The sequence below is a fragment of the Rutidosis leptorrhynchoides genome, chromosome 1 (genome assembly GCF_046630445.1).
Source record: "Rutidosis leptorrhynchoides isolate AG116_Rl617_1_P2 chromosome 1, CSIRO_AGI_Rlap_v1, whole genome shotgun sequence".
NCBI classification, from domain to species: Eukaryota; Viridiplantae; Streptophyta; class Magnoliopsida; order Asterales; family Asteraceae; genus Rutidosis; species Rutidosis leptorrhynchoides.
This window is the reverse complement of record NC_092333.1, coordinates 634,042,896-634,067,643: the sequence shown is the minus strand read 5'-3', so window position 1 is coordinate 634,067,643 and position 24,748 is coordinate 634,042,896. Positions and strand designations below refer to the sequence as shown.

The window sequence follows — 24,748 nt, the reverse complement described above, 5'->3', positions numbered from 1 at the left end:
ACTCCGGAAAATCACCTGTTGGTTCATCTTCGATAATTACTTCATCAAAATCGTTGTCGTTTTCATTTTTTACGACAATTTCCTCAAAATCATCACTAGAATCGTAACGATTCTCAAAAGATGAGCTAGCAGTCGTGTCAGCTGAAGTACTTGCTTGTTGCTCTTGACGCACTAGCTCTGCCTGCTCCTCAGCGCTTAGATCCGGCAGGATCTCCCCTTCTTCTAAATCATCAAATACAGCTGAGTGATTCAGACGATCCTGCTTTGCTAAAAAATCACGTAAAGAATAATCAATATTTAGAGGAATTACTGACAGTGGGTTCTCGCTTGTGCCTTTAGCAAGATCCAAACTTAGCTCATCCTCGCCTTGATCGTCAAAATTACCAAAATCTATATCCTCTTCGAGATCAACAGCCTCAATATCGAAATTATTTTCCCACTCAAGCACTTTCGACAGTGCCTTGTTCGCTGCAGATTCGGCCTTTACAATCAGCAAATTCTGAGCATCAACCTTAGTTTTTAACTTCTTCATTTCAACCTGTTGATCTTCAACCTGCTTGGTCAGTTTAGCAATCTCAGCATCCTTTCTTCTTTCTCGTTCATTAGCTTCTTCTTTAAACTTTTCAAATTCAGAAGCTATATTTACAACCTTCTCGCTTAATAGAGTAACTGCAGTATCTTGTGTAATAACAGTCGTGGATGCAGCAGCATGAACTCCTGTATCAGTTTCAGCACGTGTTTCTTGAGTAGCAGCAGCTGGAGATTGTCGTTGTTGTTGTGATTGCTGTGACTGTCGCTGTTCAGCAGCTGAAGATGACTCAGTTCTCTTTGCCTTTTTAATGAACCTTATTCGCTTCTGCTTCGGCTTTGTCATAACTGAAGGACCCTCAGCTTGTTTTCGCTTTCTCAGCTCGAATTGATCAGGGTCAAAGTCATCTCTTTCATCGTCTTCATCAACCAGTATCTGTTCAGATGCAACAACTGGAAGTGGCTGATTAACCTCTTGATCATCTTCACCAACTGCGACGATATCATCTTCATTACCAGACGTACTGTTCTCATGACGATAGGCAGCACCTGGTGGACATACATAGTTTTCATTGGCGAGGTGGCCAACCAGTCTCTTGAATGGTTCATCCGGACCTCTCTTTTGCTTGACTCGGTTGAAAGTCAAGTCGTTCAGATGATTCAGTTTAATCTCATCCTCCCTAACCTTATTCAGTCCTTGCACTTGTTTTTCAATCATCACCTGCAAGAACCTAGGAAACATTAAGTGGCTTTTCTTTTTCACGTTCACCAACATACTTCTGAAAATCACTTCAGAGAAATTGAAGTCCGCATGAAGAACTAGAGCAGCAAACATCGAACTATAAGTCTCGTTCAACTCATTAAAGCCGCCTACCATTGGACTCATGCATCTCAACAACATCAAAGTTAGATATTTGTATTGATGACAGAATCGCGTTCTCTTAACTACACCTTTCATCGGATCACCAGAGTATCTACATCTTACTAAACACCTTCTGACCTTAATTCTATTCAGTGTGACTGGCATAGTATCATTATCGGGAAAGCCTAAGTCTTCACGAACTGTCTGAGCCGAGATCTTCACAATTGTACCACCAACGCTGCTTCGTATCACCTTCTTTCCCTGTTCAGTGACAATGGAAGCATTGTTCCAGAATTCTCGTTGGTGCGAGTAGTACGCCTTGCATTCTAGAGTGATTGCAGTATGAATCCTGGACCTTTTGAAAAACTTGATAATATCAACGAAGCCTTCCTTTGCTTCAGGTCCTTCCTCGTTTAAACACGCCATTAGATTGGCGTTTTTGCTTGCCGTCAAACCCGGAAGATTCTTGGACAGAATCACCTCTTCCTCATGCACTTCTTCGTTCACTGGACTACCCTGTTGAGCCATAGATTCTGCTATACAAACATATATACATGAATCGAAAATCGTTAAAAATTCATAAGAAAATTACAAAGATTTTACAGTCGGTCGACATATAAGATAAGTCGGTCGATTTTCAAGAACAATCGCCCGACATACAAATAAATCGATCGACTCAGTAAATCGCCCGACACACAGTCAGTCGGTCGACTTAGGAAGTCAATCGGCCGATTTGTTTAACGAAGCAAAAACACAGATCCAAATCCAATTTCATCGATTTTATGGTGTTTTGTTTCAATCAATGACTAATAATGGTACAGAGGAAGCCGATTAACATGTTCTAATCAACAATCAACACTAATAAGTTCTAAATAGAACAAATCGAATAGAAAATGAAAAAATAAACAAAATCATCATTAACTTTCGATCTAGAAGGAATTACCTCGAATGGTTAATGGCGCTGGAATCACAAATCAAAGATGTATATGAAAATCACAATCAAAAACTCCTCCTTGAAAAGTTCGAATTTTTTGGTAAAATAACACAATCGCACGAAATGGGGTACTTCGGCCGTCTGAGGCCTTTTTATACCCAGGTTGACAGTCGGTCGACTATGAGATTATGTCGGCTGACATATGTGACAAACGGCCGACATATGTGACAAACGGTCGACATATGTGGTAAGCCGGTAAGTCGGGCGATTTTGTTTAACATCGACCGACTTATAGTCCAAATCGGTCGACTGTCTCCTTTTATAAAAAACATTTATTTTTCATTTTAGAAACCCCGATAACTCCCTCTATTCACAACCACTGGGCTGATTTTACACGCAAAATATTTACCTTTTGAAAACTTTAACAAGTTTAAAATTTGAGATGTGTATTTCGTTCCTTTTTGACATCGATACACAATTTGTAACTCCATGGAAATATACACTTATTCACACAAGCAAACAAATAAAATGTTTTTGTATTTTTCAAAATAAATATTAACACACTAAAAATCTTTTTGTAGTTTTTAGGATTTTAAACTTATCACAATAATAAGTGCAAATGAAGAACAATTCAGGTCAGAAAGTCAATGATCAAGGTTAAGAAAGATCCAAGATTGTATGGAATAAAAACATGTTATTTACAGGAAGCAGTTTCTGTAAGTCATAAACCTAAGAAAGCTAAACTATTAAAATATATACATGATCAATCAACATTCAGACAACAATATGTACAAAAAATTTCACAAGTAAAAGCAAATAATTTGTGAGAAATTGATCTTAACATGGTATCTATCTTCATTAAACTTTTACAGACTTTCCTCTTAGACATTTTGATGATCAAGTTAATTAATTACTTTAATATATTGCTATGTTAGATTCAATCACTGACTTAGTCATCATTTTGAGATCGCATGATTTATTAGGTAGTCAATTGAGCACAAGTCTATTGACGCTTTCTGTTACCACAAGCACATACCTTAGGTCTATTGAACAGGAAGGTTCTCATAGTAGTTTTGGAATATCCCTATCAGCCAATAGCTTCTATCGTAATGTATACTTTTCAATTCATATGATTCTGATGGATCTCATAGTATATTGAATATTCTGTCAATCGTGCAACCTTTTATGTAACCAACTGCTATCAATCTCATTCCTTCTTTATTATTAAAGTTATTGGAGGAAACAGAATGAAAGACGTAGCTTTCTTAATGAGTGAGTATTCAGAATATTCCTCTGAAAACATCTTTCACTATCTAGGCCTTAATGGGCACAGTCCCATATCACAGACAATGATAATAAGTCCAATAGAATGGTTTTGATGAAGTATGAATGATTTAAGTTTTTCTTGGTAATCTTCACACTCAATAGTATTCTTACAAAGACTTCTCTTCTCGATTCCATCATTATCTTGACCTTGATATTTTCGTCTTCCACAATTTCACTTCTGTTTTCATGATATAATAACCTGATATGCAATGTGCCATTTTTTTTATTTTTTTTTAACAACACATTGCAGTCTTGACTTTGATTTAGTTCTCGAATTGACTTCCTTGCGATGAAGATCTCTTTTCTTCATTTTTGTAACAATTAACTTAAATCATTCATTCATGGACTGTCTGTAATATAGAACCACACTTTTCAACCCGTTCACAGGAAAGACAATCTCATTGAGATAAACCTACTATTTTGGAGTTTAGGTACGATTCAAGAATTAAAGTTTGATAGAAGTCGGTATGCACAGTCAATCAGAACATTCTCAACACTTATTGATCGCTTGAATATCCCAATTAGTCGTGAGACTCAATGGTGCAGCAATTTGGAATTTGCTTGGGGATATTCTACATCATGTGTTTCTAGATTATACGTCATGATAGGGGATACCCTCACTTTTGTTGATTTCCTCAACATTTATCTTTAAAGTATGCACCTGTGGTAGTTAAGTGACTACCCTCAACCGCTGTAAACCTTTCCATGAATTCCTTATCAAGATATTTACATGATTGTGGTTATGGTCATCTCATTCTAAGATTAAGTCCGTATCTCATTGTTCACATTTAGATCAAACTCGTTGATAATGCTAAAAACGAACATATATTTCATAGCATTATCCCTCAAGAAAGACAAGCTTTTAGTTGCAGTTGTCCTATTTACAAGTGATATTTGTTTAAATAATAAAAGGTGAAGACAAAAGACAGATTCGACGAATTGAAGACGCACACGACCAAAAAGCTAAAAAGTACAAAGTACAAGCAAAGAGGTTCAAATTATTGATGAGAAACGTCTCAAAATTACAAGAGTACAAGACGCAAAATGCAAAGTACAAGATATTAAATTATACGAAAGGACGTTCGAAAATCCGGAACCGGGACCAGAGTCAACTCTCAACGCTCGACGCAACGGACTAAAAATTACAAGTCAACTATGCACATGAATATAATATAATATATAATTAATTCTTAAAATTAATATATATATTATATTATATTATAAAACCGTCGGCAAGCTAGGAGCCTAGCTTGTGTGAGCTGGAATCCACAGCTCCGCACTCGCGGAGCTTATAAAGGCAAAAACCTCCGCACTCGCGGAGGTCAAATAGTATTACGTGGGGCCTATAAAAGGCCGAGCATTCAGCCAAAATTTACACATCTTTTTCTCATTCATCATACGTAAATATATATATATATATATATATATATATATATATATATATATATATATATATATATATATATATATATATTTTAATTTTAATTTTAATTTTAAATCCTAATAATAAGGGTATGTTAGCGAATATTGTAAGGGTGTAAGTCGAAATTCTGTCCGTGTAACGCTACGCTATTTTTAATCGTTGTAAGTTATGTTCAACCTTTTTAATTTAATGTCTCGTAGCTAAGTTATTATTATGCTTATTTAAAACGAAGTAATCATGATGTTGGGCTAAATACTAAAATTGGGTAATTGGGCTTTGTACCATAATTGGGGTTTGGACAAAAGAACGACACTTGTGGAAATTAGACTATGGACTATTAATGGGCTTTATATTTGTTTAACTAAATGATAGTTTGTTAATTTTAATATAAAGATTTACAATTGGACGTACCTATAAATAACCATATACACTCAATCGGACACGATGGGCGGGATATTTATATGTACGAATAATCGTTCATTTAACCGGACATGGGAATTGATTAATAGTCACTAGAATTATTAAAATATGGGTGAAATTATGTACAAGGACACTTGGCATAATTGATAACAAAGTATTAAAACCTTGGGTTACACGCAGTCGATATCCTGGTGTAATTATTAAATAAAGTATTAAGATCTTGTTACAGTTTAAGTCCCCAATTAGTTGGAATATTTGACTTCGGGTATAAGGATAATTTGACGAGGATACTCGCACTTTATATTTATGACTGATGGACTGTTATGGACAAAAACCAGACGGACATATTAAATAATCCAGGACAAAGGACAATTAACCCATGAGCATAAAACTAAAATCAACACGTCAACATCATGATTACGGAAGTTTAAATAAGCATAATTCATTTATTTTCATATTTAATTGCACTTCTAATTATTGCACTTTTATTTATTGTTATTGTATTTAATTGCACTTTTAATTTTCGTACTCTTTAATTATCGTAATTTTATTTTATCGCACTTTTATTTATTCGAAATTTCATTATCGTTATTTACTTTACTCTTTAAATTAAGTCTTTTATTTATTTAATATTTTACATTAGGTTTTAACTGCGACTAATGTTTTAAAAATCGACAAACCGGTCATTAAACGGTAAAAACCCCCCTTTATAATAATAATATTACTTATATATATTTGTATTTTTATAAATTAAAACTAATATAGCGTTAAGCTTTGTTTAAAAAGATTCCCTGTGGAACGAACCGGACTTACTAAAAACTACACTACTGTACGATTAGGTACACTGCCTATAAGTGTTGTAGCAATGCAAAATTGTATCGTATTTAATAGTATTTCCTAGTAAAAATAAAGCTATTTCATATACACCTCGCAGCACATCAAGTATTTTTGGCGCCGCTGCCGGAGAACTTAAACGCCGAAAGCGCAACGCTAATGATATAAAAAAAATAATAATATAATTTTGTAAAAGTTTTTATTAAGTCCTTCGTATAAAAATATAAGTTTTTTTAAAAAAAAAATATAAAAATATAAAAATACAAAAAGAGTTTGTTAAAAAATATAGAAAGTTAAAAAGTATTTTTATTTTTGAGTTTAAATATAAGTATTTTATTGTTTTATATAAATATTTATTTATATTTATATATATATATATTTTATATTTATAGAAAAACAGAAAATTAAAATATATATATATATATATATATATATATATATATATATATATATATAAAACGAACCCTTTCTCTGCTTAAATTTGACCCTCCGCGACTCGCGGAGGTTTTGAACTGGGAGTATCCGCACTCGCGAAGGTCTTCTGACAGGCCACACAAACAACCCTAATTCTGTAATCATTACGGGGTAATTATTATTATTATAATTTAATTTAAACCCTAATTAGGTTTAGATTATTTTAATTAGTTAATTTAGTTATTTATTTAATTTGTATTATTAAGTTATAATTAGTTTAATTAATTTATAAAATTAATAGTTTTATTAAATAAATAATATAAAAATAATATTTTTATAAAAATTGTAATTTTTACAACTTTTAGTTTATTTTTATATTTTGTTCCTTTTTTGTTTTTAGCGTAATTTTTGTATTTTTCGCTCGTATTTAGTTTTAAGTCATAGTTTTTGCCATAGTTATTTTGTGTTTACTTATAGATTTTTAGGCTTTGCCGTAAAATCCCTTAAGTAATTTTTCTTTAGACTAAGATTTAGGTGCTTTAGAATTTTGCGATGCCGCTTTTAATTTTTAGTTCCTTTTTAAGATATTGCCATTTAGGATATAGTTTTACTTGTAAGCTTTAATATTTTTAGACACAACTTTTAATTCTTAGTTTTTAGTTCATTTTTAAGTTTCAACGCGCTACTTTCTTATTTTTATTTTTTTTCGATGTCTTTTACCTATGTATCACTCCAATTAGTAATCTCAATTTGCAATTTTAATTTTAAGTTAGTGATAATAATAAGGTTGGGTTAGTCGAGTGTTTTAAAGTTTTATAAGTCACTCTTTTTCTTTCTTATTTCTCCAATTTTAATACCGACGCGCTCTTTTTCTTTCTTATTTCTCGCCATTCTAGTTTTTAGGACTTAGAATTTTCTCTACTTCTTCTCTAAATTTCTTTAAATTACGAAAAATTATTTTAAGCGGTTAAATTGATAGACATCAAAATTTTCTGTTTCGTAGTAATAGTTAGATTTGTACGTGGACCGGGTTATTGGAGCCAAACAGTACTCAATTATATTGAGACCAAACGAATCATGCCCCTCTGCTGCATCTTTTGGCTATTCGAAACGTGGGAAAAATCAGAAAAGTCTATTAATTGGATAACTTATATAATTTTTTTTTCTTTTTAAAAATTAATAGGATATTCAGTGAATGCACCGAGCAAAACGTTCACCACCTTTTGTACGTTCACCACCGGTAACTCGATCAAGACATCTAGCAAATATTGTCGCCGTTGATTTTTCTTTAGAATCGTCATCCAGTCGACCAAGTACTCCAATTCAAATTTCCGATAATCTATTTTTTGAACCCGACCTCACAATTGAGAATCCGGAGAATATTCAGGGATGATTCCGAGATCCTGAACCATTAATCTTTCCTCCGGAACCACCAATCATTCAAACAGAGATTGTTGAGGAACGAACCATTAAATCAGAATCCTCTAGTGATTCAGATTCAACAAATTCAATTATGGAGAATCTGGAACCTTTAAGTATGGAAGACCGAATGAGAGCTAAACACACTGACCAAGGTCACGCAATTACTCATCCAGACATTAATGCGCCAGATTATGAAATCAAAGGATAAATTCTACACATGGTGACTAATCAATGCCAATTTAGTGGTGCACCGAAGGAAGATCCAAATGAACATCTTCGTACCTTTAATAGGATCTGCACTCTGTTTAAAATAAGAGAAGTTGAAGATGAACAGATATATCTCATGTTATTTCCCTGGACTTTAAAGGGAGAAGCCAAAGATTGGTTAGAATCGTTACCTGAAGGGGCGATTGATACATGGACGTTTTAGTTGAAAAATTTCTTAAACAATTCTTTCCGGCATCTAAAGCCGTGAGACTTCAAGGAGAAATTGTTACGTTCACACAAAAGCCAAATGAAACTCTATATGAGGCGTGGACCAGATTTGGAAAGTTATTGAGAGGATGTCCGCAACATGGTTTAGACACCTGTCAAATAGTACAAATATTCTACCAAGGATGCGGCATCACTACAAGGAAAGACATCGATATAGCAGCTGGTGGTTCTATTATGAAGAAAACAGAAACTGATGCTTACAAAATTATTGATAACACTGCTTCCCACTCACATGAGTGGCACCAAGAAAAAAGATATCGTTAGATCATCTAAAGCAGCTTGAGCCGATTCTAGTCATGACTTAGATTCTATTTCCGCAAAGATATATGCTGTCGAGAGACGAATGGAAAAGATGACTAAAGATACCCACTCAATACGAATTAGTTGTGAGCAGTGTGGAGGACCACATTTGACAAAAGATTGTCTCAGTATTGAACTAACAATGGATCAAAGAGAGAATGTTTCATACATAAACCAAAGGCCTGGAAATAATTATCAGAATAATTATCAACCGCCAAGACCAATTTACAATCAAAACCAGAATTATAATTGAAATGTTCCATACAACAACCAACAAGGTCCTAGTAATCAACAAGTATCCAATAATACTTACAATCAGCAAAGACCTAATTTTCAAAACAAACCACCACAAACCGATGATAAAAAGCCGAATTTAGAAGATATGATGACGAAGCTAGTTGAATCTCAAACACAGTTTTTCACATCTCAGAAACAAACCAATGAACAAAATGCTCAAGCATTTAGAAATCAACAAGCTTCTATTCAAAATCTGGAACAAGAAGTAAGTAACCTAGCAAGGTTAATAGGTGAAAGAAAACCGGGAAGTCTACCTAGTGATACAAATGCTAACCCCCGGAATGAAACAGCTAAAGCCATTACCACAAGAAGTGGTATTACACTTAAACCACCTGAAATACCTGTAATTTCTGATGAAGATATTCCTACTCCACAAGAACCACAACCTGATCAAGATAAGGAAAAAGAACCGGTAGTTGAAAAGGTTAATGAAGATAACACAGTTAAGGCAAAACCTTATGTTAAACCATACCAACCACCACTTCCTTACCCGAGTAAAATGAGAAAAGAGAGACTTGAAGCCGAACAATCCAAATTCTTGGATATGTTTAAACAGATAAATGTAAATCTTCCTTTCATTGATGTGATTTCAGGAATGCCTAGATAAACTAAATTTCTGAAAGATCTAATCTCAAATAGAAAGAAAATGGAAGAACTCTCGGCTGTTACTATGAATGCTAATTGTTCAGCAGTGCTGTTGAATAAGATACCAGAAAAACTATCTGATCCAGGAAGTTTCACAATTCCATGTTTTTCTGGGTAGTCTTAGTTCAATAGAAGCATTGGCAGATTTAGGTGCTAGTATAAATTTAATGCCGTATTCACTATACACTAAACTAGACCTTGGAGAATTGAAACCAACACGAATAAGCATACAACTAGCCGATAGATCAGTAAAATATCCTAGAGGGATAATGGAGGACATGCTAGTTAAAGTTGGTACTTTAGTATTTCCAGTAGATTTTGTTGTTCTGGACATGGAAGAAGATTCTCAAGTTCCTCTAATATTAGGAAGACCATTCTTAAACACGGCTAAAGCAATGATAGACGTGTTCGGTAAGAAACTGACCCTAAGTATAGAGGACGAGAGTGTTACCTTTTCTGTTGATAAAGCAATGCAACAACCGCAATCTGCAGATGATACATGTTATTATATTCAAACTATAGAATCACATGCAGAATTGTTAGAAGAATTTCCAGAATTACAAGGAACAGGAGAATGTTCTTTAGGAGAAGGTACTGAACCAATTGATGAAACTGAAATGTTAGCTACACTAATGGCTAATGGATATGAACCAACAACAGAAGAAATTCAAATTTTAAAAGAAGAAGACAGATATCGATATAAATCATCGATAGAAGAACCACTGACATTAGAGTTAAAGCCACTTCCAAACCATTTGGAATATGCTTATTTACATGGTGAATCTGAATTACCTGTAATAATATCGTCTTCTCTTACTGAAAATGAAAAATCTCAGCTCATTTCTGTGCTAAAAGCTCATAAACCAGCCATTGCATGGAAAATTCATGATATTAAAGGAATAAGTCCTTCGTATTGCACACATAAAATCCTTATAGAAGAAGGTCATAAAACGTATGTGCAACGCCAACGAAGACTAAATCCTAATATGCAAGATGTTGTTAAGAAAGAAATTATTAAACTGCTTGATGCAGGTTTAATTTATCCAATCTCTGTTAGTCCATGGGTAAGCCCAGTTCAATGTGTGCCTAAGAAGGGTGGCATGACTGTCATTACAAATGAGAAAAATGAGCTTATTCCTACTAGGACTGTAACAGGATGGCGTGTATGTATTGATTATAGAAAATTAAATGACGCCACCAGAAAAGATCACTTTCCCTTACCTTTCATTGATCAAATGTTGGAAAGATTAGCCGGAAATAGTTACTATTATTTTCTTGATGGTTTTTCCGGATATTTTCAAATTCCAATAGCACCCGAGGACCAAGAGAAAACCACATTCACGTGATAGTGCTCCAAATGAACATATATTTAGGCGCAATATCCTTCCAATATGTAAAGTTTTCAGTTGCAATTGTTCTATTTTCAAGTAATATTCGTTTAATTAAATAAGTGCGAAGACAAAAGGCAAAAACGAAGATTCGAAGACAAAACCGTCCAAAAAGCTCAAATGTACAAGATACAATCCAAGTGGTTCAATTTATTGATAAGAAACGTCTAAAATGACAAGAGTACAAGTTGCGGAACGCAAAGTACAAGATATTAAATTATACGAAAGGACGTTCGAAAATCCGGAACCGGGACCTGAGCCAACTATCAACGCCCGACGCAACGGACTAAAAATTATGAGTCAACTATGCACAAGAATATAATATAATATTTAAATAATTATATAAATTATTTATATATTATATATATTTAAATATAACGTCGACAAGCAAATGGCCAAAAATTGGTGAGCTGGATTCCTGACCTCCGCACTCCCGGAGCTGTGAAGGCTTAAACCTCCGCACTCGCGGAGCAGCCAAAATCAGAAATGTCCTATAAATACAACAAGCTTCTGCCGAGTTTAAAACACAAAAATAATAATAATAATACTCCTCTGTAATAATAATAAATATATATATATATATATATATATATATATATATATATATATATATATATATATATATATATATATATATATATATATATATATATATATATAGTATAGTGTAGTTTTATATTAGATTAGTTTTGGGTTATGCAAAGGTTAGTTTACGGGTTTTAAAGTCGGAGCTCTGTCCGTGTAACACTACGCGATAAATAATCAATGTAAGCTATGTTCTCCTTTTTAAATTAATGTCTCGTACTTAAGTTATTATTATGCTTATTTAATGCCAAAGTAATCATGATGTTAGGCTAAAAATATTAAAATTGAGTAATTGGGCTTTGTACCATAATTGGGGTTTGGACAAAAGAACGACACTTGTGGAAATTAGACTATGGGCTATTAATGGGCTTTATATTTGTTTAACTAAATGATAGTTTGTTAATTTTAATATAAAGATTTACAATTGGACGTCCCTATAAATAACCATATACACTCGATCGGACACGATGGGCGGGATATTTATATGTACGAATAATCGTTCATTTAACCGGACACGGGAATGGATTAATAGTCTATGGAATTATTAAAACAGGGGTGAAATTATGTACAAGGACACTTGGTATAATTGATAACAAAGTATTAAAACCTTGGGTTACACGCAGTCGATATCCTGGTGTAATTATTAAACAAAGTATTAAGACCTTGTTACAGTTTAAGTCCCCAATTAGTTGGAATATTTGACTTCGGATATAAGGATAATTTGACGAGGATACTCGCACTTTATATTTATGACTGATGGACTGTTATGGACAAAAACCAAACAGACATATTAAATAATCCAGGACAAAGAACAATTAACCCATGGGAATAAACTAAAATCAACACGTCAATCATCATGATTACGGAAGTTTAAATAAGCATAATTCCTTTATTTTCATATTTAATTGCACTTTTAATTATCGTACTTTTATTTACTGTTATTGTATTTAATTGCACTTCTAATTATCGTACTTTTTAATTATCGCAATTTTATTTCATCGCACTTTTATTTATCACAATTTCATTATCGTTATTTACTTTACGCTTTAAATTAAGTCTTTTATTTCTTTAATATTTTACATTAGGTTTTAACTGCGACTAAAGTTTTAAAATCGACAAACCGGTCATTAAACGGTAAAAACCCCATTTTATAATAATAATATTACTTATATATATATTTGTATTTTTATAAATTAAAACTAATATAGCGTTAAGCTTGTTTAAAAGATTCCCTGTGGAACGAACCAGACTTACTAAAAACTACACTACTCTACGATTAGGTACACTGCCTATAGTGTTGTAGCAAGGTTTAGTTATATCCGTTCTATAAATAAATAAATATCTTGTGTAAAATTGTATCATATTTAATAGTTTTTCCTAGTAAATTTAAGCTATTTCATATACACCTCGCATAACATCAGCCCTTATGGTAGAGGAGTTAGGAGTTTTCTAGGGCATGCCGGTTTTTACCGATGTTTCATAAAAGATTTTTCTAAAATTGCCACTCCTATGAATAAACTCCTAGAAAAGGATGCTCCATTCATCTTTTCAGATGAATGTATCAAATCTTTTAATATTCTTAAAGAAAAACTCACTAATGCGCCGATCATGATAACACCAAATTGGAATCTACCGTTTGAACTTATGTGCGATGTAAGTGATTTTGCAATGGGAGCCGTTTTAGGATAAAGGATTGAAAAACGATTTCAACCTATATATTATGCTAGTAAGACGTTACAAGGAGCACAAACAAATTACACAATTACTGAAAAAGAACTCCTTGCTATTGTCTTTACTTTTGACAAATTTCGATCATATCTCGTTCTAGCTAAAACGGTGGTCTATACCAACCATTCTGTTCTTAGATACCTATTTTCGAAACAAGATGCTAAACCAAGATTAATCCGTTAGATCTTACTCTTACAAGAGTTTGATATTGAAATCCGAGATAAAAAGGGAGCAGAAAATCTCGCCGCTGATCATCTTTCTCGTCTTGAAAATCCCGAATTAAAAGTTCTAAATGAATCGCCCATACAAGACAACTTTCCTGATGAATATCTATTGAAGATAGATTATAATGAAATCCCATGGTTTGCAGACTATGCAAACTATTTAGTATGTGGATTCCTTGAAAAAGGATTGTCGTACCAAAAATGAAAGAAATTCTTTATTGATATAAAACACTATTTCTGGGAAGATCCACATTTGTTTAAAAGTTGTCCCGATGGAATTATACGCCGATGTGTATTCGGAGATGAAGCTAGTAAAATCTTAAACCATTGTCACATAGGACCAACAGGAGGGCATTATGGGCCTCAACTCACAGCAAGAAAAGTTTACGATGCTGGATTCTATTGGCCTACAATTTACAAAGACGCACACCTTCTTTGCAAATCCTGTGATGCTTGTCAAAGGGCCGGAAAAAAAAGTCAACGTGATGAAATACCACAAAATGTCATTCAAGTATGTGAAGTATTTGACATTTGGGGTATTGACTTTATGGGTCCATTTCCAAAATCTCATAATAATCTCTATATTCTCGTAGCCATTGATTATGTATCTAAATGGGCGAAAGCACAAGCTCTCCCAACTAACGATACACGAGTTGTAGTCAACTTTTTAAAACATCTTTTTGCAAGGTTTGGAACGCCGAAAGCTTTAATAAGTGATCGGGGTACTCATTTATGTAATAATCAACTTGAGAAAGTTCTTAAAAGATATGGAGTAACTCATAAAATCTCCACTGCTTATCATCCACAGACAAGTGGACAAGTTGAAAATACCAACCGAGCTTTAAAACGTATTCTAGAGAAAATCGTAGGATCAAATCCGAAGGAATGGTCCATTAAATTGGAGGATGCACTCTGGGCTTTTAGAACAGCCTACAAAACTCCAATTGGAACCACACCTTTTAAACTCGTTTACGAAAAAGCATGTCATCTTCCAGTAGAAATTGAACACAAAGCATTTTGGGGTTTGAAGACATGTAATCTTGATTTACATGAAGCTGGACGTCTACGATTAAGTCAACTAAATGAATTAGAAGAATTAAGACATGAAGCATACGAAAATTCGTTAATCTATAAAGAAAGAACGAAGAAATGGCATGATAAAAGAATCAGAAGTTCAAAAGAATTTAAAGAAGGAGATAGAGTTCTTCTTTTCAATTCACGATTCAAGCTATTTCCTGGAAAATTGAAATCAAGATGGTCTGGACCATTCATAGTCAAAAGAGTTTTCCCATACGGAACAGTAGAATTAATAAATTCAAATGGGATTGAATTTAAGGTTAATGGTCACAGAGTTAAACAATACATATATAGTCCAATGGAAGTCGACAACGAAGTTAATCACAATTTCAACATCACAGCTAACTAAGTGTGGGGAGAATCAAGTCTTTTAAAGGATAATATGTATTTCTGTTAGAGTTAGATTTTCTGTTTTTGTGTAGTTCTCGAAAATGGAACCCGAATGGTCTTTCCCTAGCAGACCCTAAAGAACTAGTCTTCTCCCCCCATCCTGATTTTTTTATTTTTTTTAGGTTTTTACGAGATGAAGACTTCCTGTAAATTAAACCATGGTCTAATGCTACACGCTTTAACTACTAAACGTAATAATGACACACTTCCAAGTGAAATAGTATCATTAATCAGAGGTAAATTGGACGGAGTAAGAAAAGAATCCAGATGCGAAAATAATAAGTTACAATTTGGTAAATGAAAATCAAAATCCGCAGCGAAAAGAAGAGCACGACACCTTGAAAGATGTCACAAATGCGGAAAATGGTCACACGAAGGTAAATGTTCAAATAATCAAACCTATTCAAACACCGAATTTGTTACTTTATGCAGAGACGGACCGTTCATATGTTTAGAAGAAAAAACGTTCAATGCTCGAGGTTACGCCTATGTAGCTATGGAAAACCAATTAGTCCGACTATCTTATGAGTGGGCTAGAGCATATCACTAAGAAATCTCTTTCACATGGAAGTATGTACAGTTTTCAATTTTTATTTTTATTTTTAACCTTTTGATAATAAACGCTAATTTGTTCGCTATAAAGTATTAAATTGGTATTCAATAAAATTAGGTCTTACGACCGAAATTATTGATATCATACAAAAATTTATTACATCACTGCGAAATTTAACGTTTATTCTTAAGGTATAAATATCTTTAATCAACCAACCAAAAATATTTCAAAAATTCGTCATGAGTTAAATTAGGTCATGGAACCGAAATTACTTTACCGAAAAGAGGGGCGTATATTTTTGATAATATTTGATTGATTAAAGTGGGATAAAAGACCAAGAAGATTTTTAATTTTATTTTTACCATATTTTTAAAATTAATATATAAATATTAAATTAATATTGTAAACTTCTTTAAAATTGTAAATATTTGAAAAACTAATATTTTTAATATAAGTTTGTATGTATAAAAAAAAAATATAATATAAGTTTGGTGTGAATTTTTAATTTTAATAATATGAATTTTTAATTTAAGTTTGGTGTAAATTTAAAAACAAAAATCCACTTTATTTCGCTAAGTTAAAAATATGATTTTTAAAATTCGTCGTGAGTTGAAGACTAGGTCTTTGAACGGAAATTGCTTTACCCGAGGAAGGGACGAGAACTTTTATCATTATTTTTAATCTTATTGAATTAACGTATGCCAAAAACATTAAAAAAACCCAAAAATCTTTGCTTTTAAAACCGCGCTTTGAATTGACAAATTTTAAAATTTTGTCGAGGGACGGACTAGGACATCGATCCGAAACGCCCTCATCCTAAAAAGAAACAAAATTTTAATTTTTAAATTAATTTTATGTTTTATAAAGTTATAAGGTTTTATAAAAAAAAAAAAAAAACCACCGCGACTCGCGGAGGTTTAAATGGCCCCACCACCGCACTCGCGGAGGTTAAAAAACCCAGAAAAAAATATAACTGGTCGAACATACCAGTTTCTTCACCACAATACCCATTTTTCTGCGAAAAAATACACAAAAAAATCGCCCAAATTCGTGATTTTTCACCATTTTCATCAAATCTTTCTTAAAATCACAATGAGGAGACTATTATCAAGGAATTACACAAGGAAATCGGTAAATTTCTACACCCAAACACCATTTAATCCGAATTTTAGTGTTCTTGAACAATTTCATACATAATTCGATTTTGATGCTTTCTAGTGTAATAATGCTTCAATTGTTTGTGTATTATGCCTGTATAACCTAGATTGATGCTATTTAACATGATTAGAAGCTTTGAACTTCAATTTTTGAATAATCTAGGGTTTGTGTTCTTGAGCAAAATTAGGGCTTTTTGATATAAACAGGTTATGGCCGAATTTTATTGTTAGTTTATGCTAAATTGAGTAGTGTAACATGTTTAGGTTGCTAAATGATCAAAACTTTGATCCTAAACATGATTTATGAAGATTAAAGTGGACTTTTTGAACCAAAATTGTATAAACTTGATTTAATTGATATGAATGCCATGAGGAACTTGTTTAATTGTTATAATGATTATTTTTAACATGTTTTAGAAGTTAAATGCGAAGAAACTTTGTATACATTTTTGTATAAGTATATTTGGAAAAGTAAAAAAAAAATGTGAAAATATGTATAAGTTTAATATAGATTAAACATGTCATTGTAATTGTTTATATTTATTATTTTGCTATAACTAATGCATATTTGGATGCACAAAAATTGTGTTTGATATATTTTGCAGACTGAAAGGGGTGAATCTTCATCCCAGGCTCGCAATGCTCCTCCGGAAGGTGCAAATCAACAGGAAATTAATAACCAATGCCGACAAGATATGCCTCACCCAATTGTTTCATATTCAAACATTCATGAGGCAGATTTACATCCGAATTTGAGATTTGATAGATATTGGATAGACTATCCAAAATATCAAAAGAACCTGCACAACCTTGTGTCTAATAATGTTGAGGTACCCAGAGTTATAGATTGGGCACCATTAGAGGTAGTGGAATTGGCCGAGCCAATCAGGGAATTACTTACTCAAAGGTATGGTAATTCTACTTTTAGTGATTGGGTAAGTTTATTCAACATGCGTAGACCTGTGTATAGAGAATGGTGTATAGAGTTATTATGTACTATTGAAATAAATGATCGGGTAGATACTTTAACCGATCGTAGTTTTATTAGATTTTTATTAGGAGGGGAGATGCACCATATGTCCTTACTAGACATGGCTCGGGCTTTAGGTATATATACGCCCGAGGAGCTAGCATCTTATGATTGCCAGAGGTTAATAGTTTATGGTAGGAGGGTGGATGAGAATTTTGATACAAATAACATATGGAGTAGGATGACTAGCCATCGCCGATTTCAGGGGATATTATACTCTTATCTTGATATTGATAGAGCTGAATTAAGAGTAATCCATAGGTTTTTAGCCAATTCGATTACACAACGAGGTAAGAATAAGGAAAAGGTAAATGAACAGGATTTGTTTTACCACATGTGTATTCGAGACCCACATAGCGCTGTAAGTATACCTTTTTGTGTGGGTTATTATTTATTGACTATGGTTAGGGGTATGAGGCGTGGTAGCATAATAGGAGGTGGTATATTGATTACTTTAATTGCTGAATATCTCGGTGTGGATAGAAGTCGGGGGGATTATTAATGACAGAACCAGAACCCCGCGATAGAATAGATTTGCGTGTTTATCATGGTGCTAAGGTCTTAATGAAACGAAACAACACGGCAGCACGTTATGATGGCAGACATCCACAGGTTGAGAGAGATCAACAGCAAGGTCAACCGGGAGGGGGTAATCCAATGACGGAAATGCAAATTTTTATGGCTCGACACGAGTATGAAATGGCTAGACAAAAAGCATTTCAAGATTGGCAGTATCATCAAAGCCAAATCATAAGTCATTGTACACATGTAGGTAGAGACTACATTCCTACCGTTATGCCCGAATTTGCTCCTTGGACTATAGAGAGCCGACCACCATATCCTACATATTACCCGGCCCAAGCATTTTACAGCATCTATGGATACGCTTGGGACCCATACTGGAACCATCCTCCTCATCCGTAATTTTCTTATTTTATATTTTTGTTTATTTTATTGTAATGTTACTAATTCTTAATTTTCTTATTTCTTATTTTATTATTATAATAGCTTTTATAATTTTCTAACTTTATTAGATTTTAATAATTTTTGAATGTGGTGTGAAAACCCAACTTCAAAAATATGTATATATGTGTTTGTAGTTTATCTCATGTACAAAACAGGGTAAAACAGCGCATTTTCAAAGACTGGCATTAAGTTCAGCAAAAGCTATTAATTTTGACGACAAAACGAAAAACAAATGTGATGTACCAACAGACGGAATGAACAAATGATATGCACCATTTATCATTCAGCAAACAAACGCCAATATGTTTGGAAACTTTGGTAAAATTTAATCATTTTTCTACGCTAATCACCCTCAATAATTTAAATTGTTACTGATTTCTTGCAAATGAGGACATTGCAAGATCTTAAGTGTGGGAAGGGGTTAAATTCTTTCGGATTTTTAAAATTTTTAACTTAAACACTTTGTTACCATTAAAAATACTAGTAACGTAGTAGTTGTATTAGAATCTAGTGCTCTCTGATAACAAAGAACAGCCCTAGTCTTATATACTGACTACCCACTTCTAGTAAAAATTTTCAAAATTTTCAATTAAATGAACTCAAAATCATGTTTATACATATTTATAAACGATAAAACTAGGTGTTAACACCGAAATTATTGTTACTTCGGAAAGGACATAAATTGAGAAACAAACCAAAATGTTAGAATTCATTTAAAATGGAATAGAGGACAATAAAAAGGAAAATAAAAAGCCAAGTGTGGGAAAAATTACCAAGTTATTTAAAACATATATCACATATTTTTGTACAAATAACTGAAGATACTTTTGTTTTGGACAATTTCTAAAAAGTTTTACCCGATTTACTGTAAGAAAGATGGATCTACACGATGAATCAATTCCATCATTAAAAGGAAGTAAAGTCTTCCAAAAAAGAAACGCGCTTCTTGATTAAGGTCATGAAGTTGTCGTCCAGACCAGCTGTAGGTTGACGAAAAATCTAGAAAAGTCATCTCTAAAATCAGCAGGAAATCCACGGACCTCAGCATCAAACAGGGTCGCCAAGTGGTCAGACTTATCCTAGCCATGAGAGGACCTGTCTTGTAAAATGGGGAGGACGCCGTGCAAATTAGCTGGATAAGACTAATGAATCAGATTCCCAAAAAGGATAATCTCTTTAAAGATCAAAAATAAGCTTTTAAGCCTGATATTACTCAATCCTAGAGATTGACCTTAAAGATTGAAAATTACAAACTCATGGAATTCAATGATATCTAAACTCGAGCTTGAACGAGAAAATATTTTGATCAAAATTACAAACCGATTTATTTTCTGAAAACCTATTTTTAATGCGTTCATTACCATTGAACGTAAAATCCTAGGAATTCACCTGGAATTCATTAGGTCACCTGAACCAAATCGGGTGTCAACCGTAAGAACGGTGATTGCATAGCATGGTCAAAGATAGGACCTTATGCCAGACCGAAAAATCATAGGATGATCTTTACTATTTCTCCTACAAAGGATAGTAATTGCGTCCGACACGTTATAGACCATAATTAAAAGCATGTCAGGGGACATTGCCTTAACAGTTGCTTGTTCAATGCTTTCCTTTACAACCGGACGGTAGTTTACCGAAAGGTAATATTTAAAACAAGTATACTGGACGTGTTGCTTTCCCAATACAAGGTTAGCAAGTGGGTGACACAAAACCGCAAGTTTTGAACTAAAATTTTCAAATCTAAAACCCACCAAACCCACAAAAAGAATTTGCAAACACCGGTGAAGGGTTATTCTGGAAAACTTATCTAGGGTAAAAGCTAGATTTAATTTTCAAAAGATCAAATGTTTTCATAAAGATCCAATTTCCTTAAAGGATCTAAATTTTCATAGTCATGTGGGACTGTAAACCACATCGTTACTACCATTGTTCATACCGCCGTATATAAATCACTGATGTACAAAGTGTGAAGAATAAAGAAGTGATTCTAGTATGTTTTTATTCAAGACTATATTGCTTGAGGACAAGCAACGCTCAAGTGTGGGAATATTTGATAATGCTAAAAACGAACATATATTTCATAGCATTATCCCTCAAGAAAGACAAGCTTTTAGTTGCAGTTGTCCTATTTACAAGTAATATTTGTTTAAATAATAAAAGGTGAAGACAAAAGACAGATTCGACGAATTGAAGACGCAAACGACCAAAAAGCTAAAAAGTACAAAGTACAAGCAAAGAGGTTCAAATTATTGATGAGAAACGTCTCAAAATTACAAGAGTACAAGACGCAAAACGCAAAGTACAAGATATTAAATTATACGAAAGGACGTTCGAAAATCCGAAACCGGGACCAGAGTCAACTCTCAACGCTCAACGCAACGGACTAAAAATTACAAGTCACCTATGCACATGAATATAATATAATATATAATTAATTCTTAAAATTAATATATATATTATATTATATTATAAAACCGTCGGCAAGCTAGGAGCCAAGCTTGTGTGAGCTGGAATCCACAGCTCCGCACTCGCGGAGCTTATAAAGACAAAAATCTCCGCACTCGCGGAGGTCAAATAGTATTACGTGGGCCTATAAAAGGCCGAGCATTCGGCCAAAATTTACACATCTTTTTCTCATTCATCATACGTAAAATATATATATATATATATATATATATATATATATATATATATATATATATATTTTAATTTTAATTTTAATTTTAAATCTTAATAATAAGGGTATGTTAGCGAATATTGTAAGGGTGTAAGTCAAAATTCTGTCCGTGTAACGCTACGCTATTTTTAATCATTGTAAGTTATGTTCAACCTTTTTAATTTAATGTCTCGTAGCTAAGTTATTATTATGCTTATTCAAAACGAAGTAATCATGATGTTGGGCTAAATACTAAAATTGGGTAATTGGGCTTTGTACCATAATTGAGGTTTGGACAAAAGAACGACACTTGTGGAAATTAGACTATGGGCTATTAATGGGCTTTATATTTGTTTGACTAAATGATAGTTTGTTAATTTTAATATAAAGATTTACAATTGGACGTACCTATAAATAACCATATACACTCAATCGGACACGATGGGCGGGATATTTATATGTACGAATAATCGTTCATTTAACCAGACACGAGAAATGGATTAATAGTCACTAGAATTATTAAAACAGGGGTGAAATTATGTATAAGGACACTTGGCATAATTGATAACAAAGTATTAAAACCTTGGGTTACACGCAGTCGATATCCTGGTGTAATTATTAAACAAAGTATTAAGATCTTGTTACAGTTTAAGTTCCCAATTAGTTGGAATATTTGACTTCGGGTATAAGGATAATTTGACGAGGATACTCGCACTTTATATTTATGACTGATGGACTGTTATGGACAAAAACTAGACGGACATATTAAATAATCCAGGACAAAGGACAATTAACCCATGGGCATAAAACTAAAATCAATACGTCAACATCATGATTACGGAAGTTTAAATAAGCATAATTCCTTTATTTTCATATTTAATTGCACTTCTAATTATTGCACTTTTATTTATTGTTATTGTATTTAATTGCACTTTTAATTTTCGTACTCTTTAATTATCGTAATTTTATTTTATCGCACTTTTATTTATTCGAAATTTCATTATCGTTATTTACTTTACGCTTTAAATTAAGTCTTTTATTTATTTAATATTTTACATTAGGTTTTAACTGCGACTAAAGTTTTAAAAATTGACAAACCGGTCATTAAATGGTAAATACCCCCTTTATAATAATAATATTACTTATATATATTTGTATTTTTATAAATTAAAACTAATATAGCGTTAAGCTTTGTTTAAAAAGATTCCCTGTGGAACGAACCGGACTTACTAAAAACTACACTACTGTACGATTAGGTACACTGCCTATAAGTGTTGTAGCAAGGTTTAGGTATATCCATTCTATAAATAAATAAATATCTTGTGTAAAATTATATCATATTTAATAGTATTTCCTAGTAAAAATAAAGCTATTTCATATACACCTCGCAGCACATCACTCGTTTTTTAATTTAGAAACATATATAAACCTTTCAAATTTTTAATTTTCTGAATTTCTGATGTTGCATCATTAAATCATTACTCCCCCTAAAATACTAAAAACCTAAAATCTTTTTGGCTTTTTGGATTTTAAACACACAGAAACAATCAGAAAAATATAATTACACAGTAAATACAGCTATACATGCAGAACACATAAAATTAGGTTACTCTTTGGTCTCTTCGTCAGGAATGACATCTGACAATATTTTGACACTTAACTCAGTTAACAAGAAATCAAAATGTGGTTTATCAAAAGCTTTTGTGAAAAGATCAGCCCTTTGTGTAGTTGTGCCAATTTGGACAACATCGATTAGTCTTTTCTCATAACAGTCTCGAATAAAATGGTATTTAATCCCTATGTGTTTGGTCTTAGAGTGATTCACAGGATTTTTCGTAACAGCTATGGCAGCAGAATTATCAACAAAAATAGGAGTGTTAGAAATATTCAAACCGTAGTCACGAAGCTGCTGTTGTATCCACACAACCTGAGATGCACAACTTACTGCAGCAATGTATTCAGCTTCACAAGTAGACAAGGCTACTGCTGTCTGCTTCTTGCACTGCCATGTAACTAGTCTGTTTCCAAGGAATTTACAACCTCCTGATGTTGACTTAAAATATTTCTTGCATCCACCATAGTCGGAATCACTATAAGTCGTCAGTTCAAAATCATTATCACAAGGATACCATAAGCCCAAATTCGGAGTTTGCTTTAAATAACGCATTATCTTTTTCACCACAAGCAAATGATGTACATTCGGATTTGCTTGATAGCGAGCACATAAACAAACTGCGAACATGATATCAGGGCGAGACGCTGTCAGATACATCAAAGAACCAATGATGGCCCTAAATAAGGTTTGATCAACCTTAGCACCTTCCTTATCTGGTGTAATCCCGTGATTCACCGATAGCGGCGTCCTTGCAAGACGTTCATCTTCCATTTTGAATCTTTTCAGAATATCTGATACATATTTCGTCTGATGTAAAAAGATACCCTGATTTGTTTGTACAACCTGAATACCAAGGAAGAATTTGATAGTTCCCATTGAACTCATCTTGAACCGTTTCTGCATTACCTCCTCAAAATCATCCACCATCGTCTTATCTATAGATCTAAAGATAATATCATCCACGTACACCTGTACTAGCATAATATGCTTGCCATTTTCTTTGATGAAAAGTGTCTGATCGATGACACCTCTTCTGAAACCATTATCAATCATATAGTTGGACAACGTACCATACCACACTCTTGGAGCTCGATGAAGCCCATACAGTGCTTTTTCTAGACGATATACCTTTTCTGGAGAGTGTGGATCTGTAAAACCCGGTGGTTGCTTAACAAACGCGGTCTCATTGAGAGTCCCGTACAAAAAAGCGCTTTTGACATCCATTTGATAGACCTTGAAGCCTTTAAATGATGCGAATGCCAAAAATATTCGAATTGCCTCAAGTCTAGCAACTGGTGCAAATACTTCATCATAATCTATATCAGGGATCTGTTGATATCCCTTCACAACCAATCTAGCTTTATTTTGGATTACAATACCTTGCTCATCCTTTTTATTCTTCCATACCCATCGAAGCCCATAAGGTTTGCAACCATGAGGCGAATTCACCAGTTTCCATACTCCTAAATGGTTGAATTG

The 24,748-nt window shown here is 33.2% G+C and overlaps 1 protein-coding gene across 1 annotated transcript in view; it reads left to right on the top strand.

Moving 5' to 3' along the window:
- The window catches only part of LOC139885659 (probable linoleate 9S-lipoxygenase 5), a 178,250-nt gene that overhangs the window by 5,332 nt on the left and 148,170 nt on the right, over positions 1 to 24,748 (top strand). The window contains exon 3 of the mRNA XM_071869407.1: position 925. Coding sequence (XP_071725508.1) covers position 925 — 1 coding nt within the window. The remainder of the gene's footprint in view (positions 1 to 924; positions 926 to 24,748) is intronic.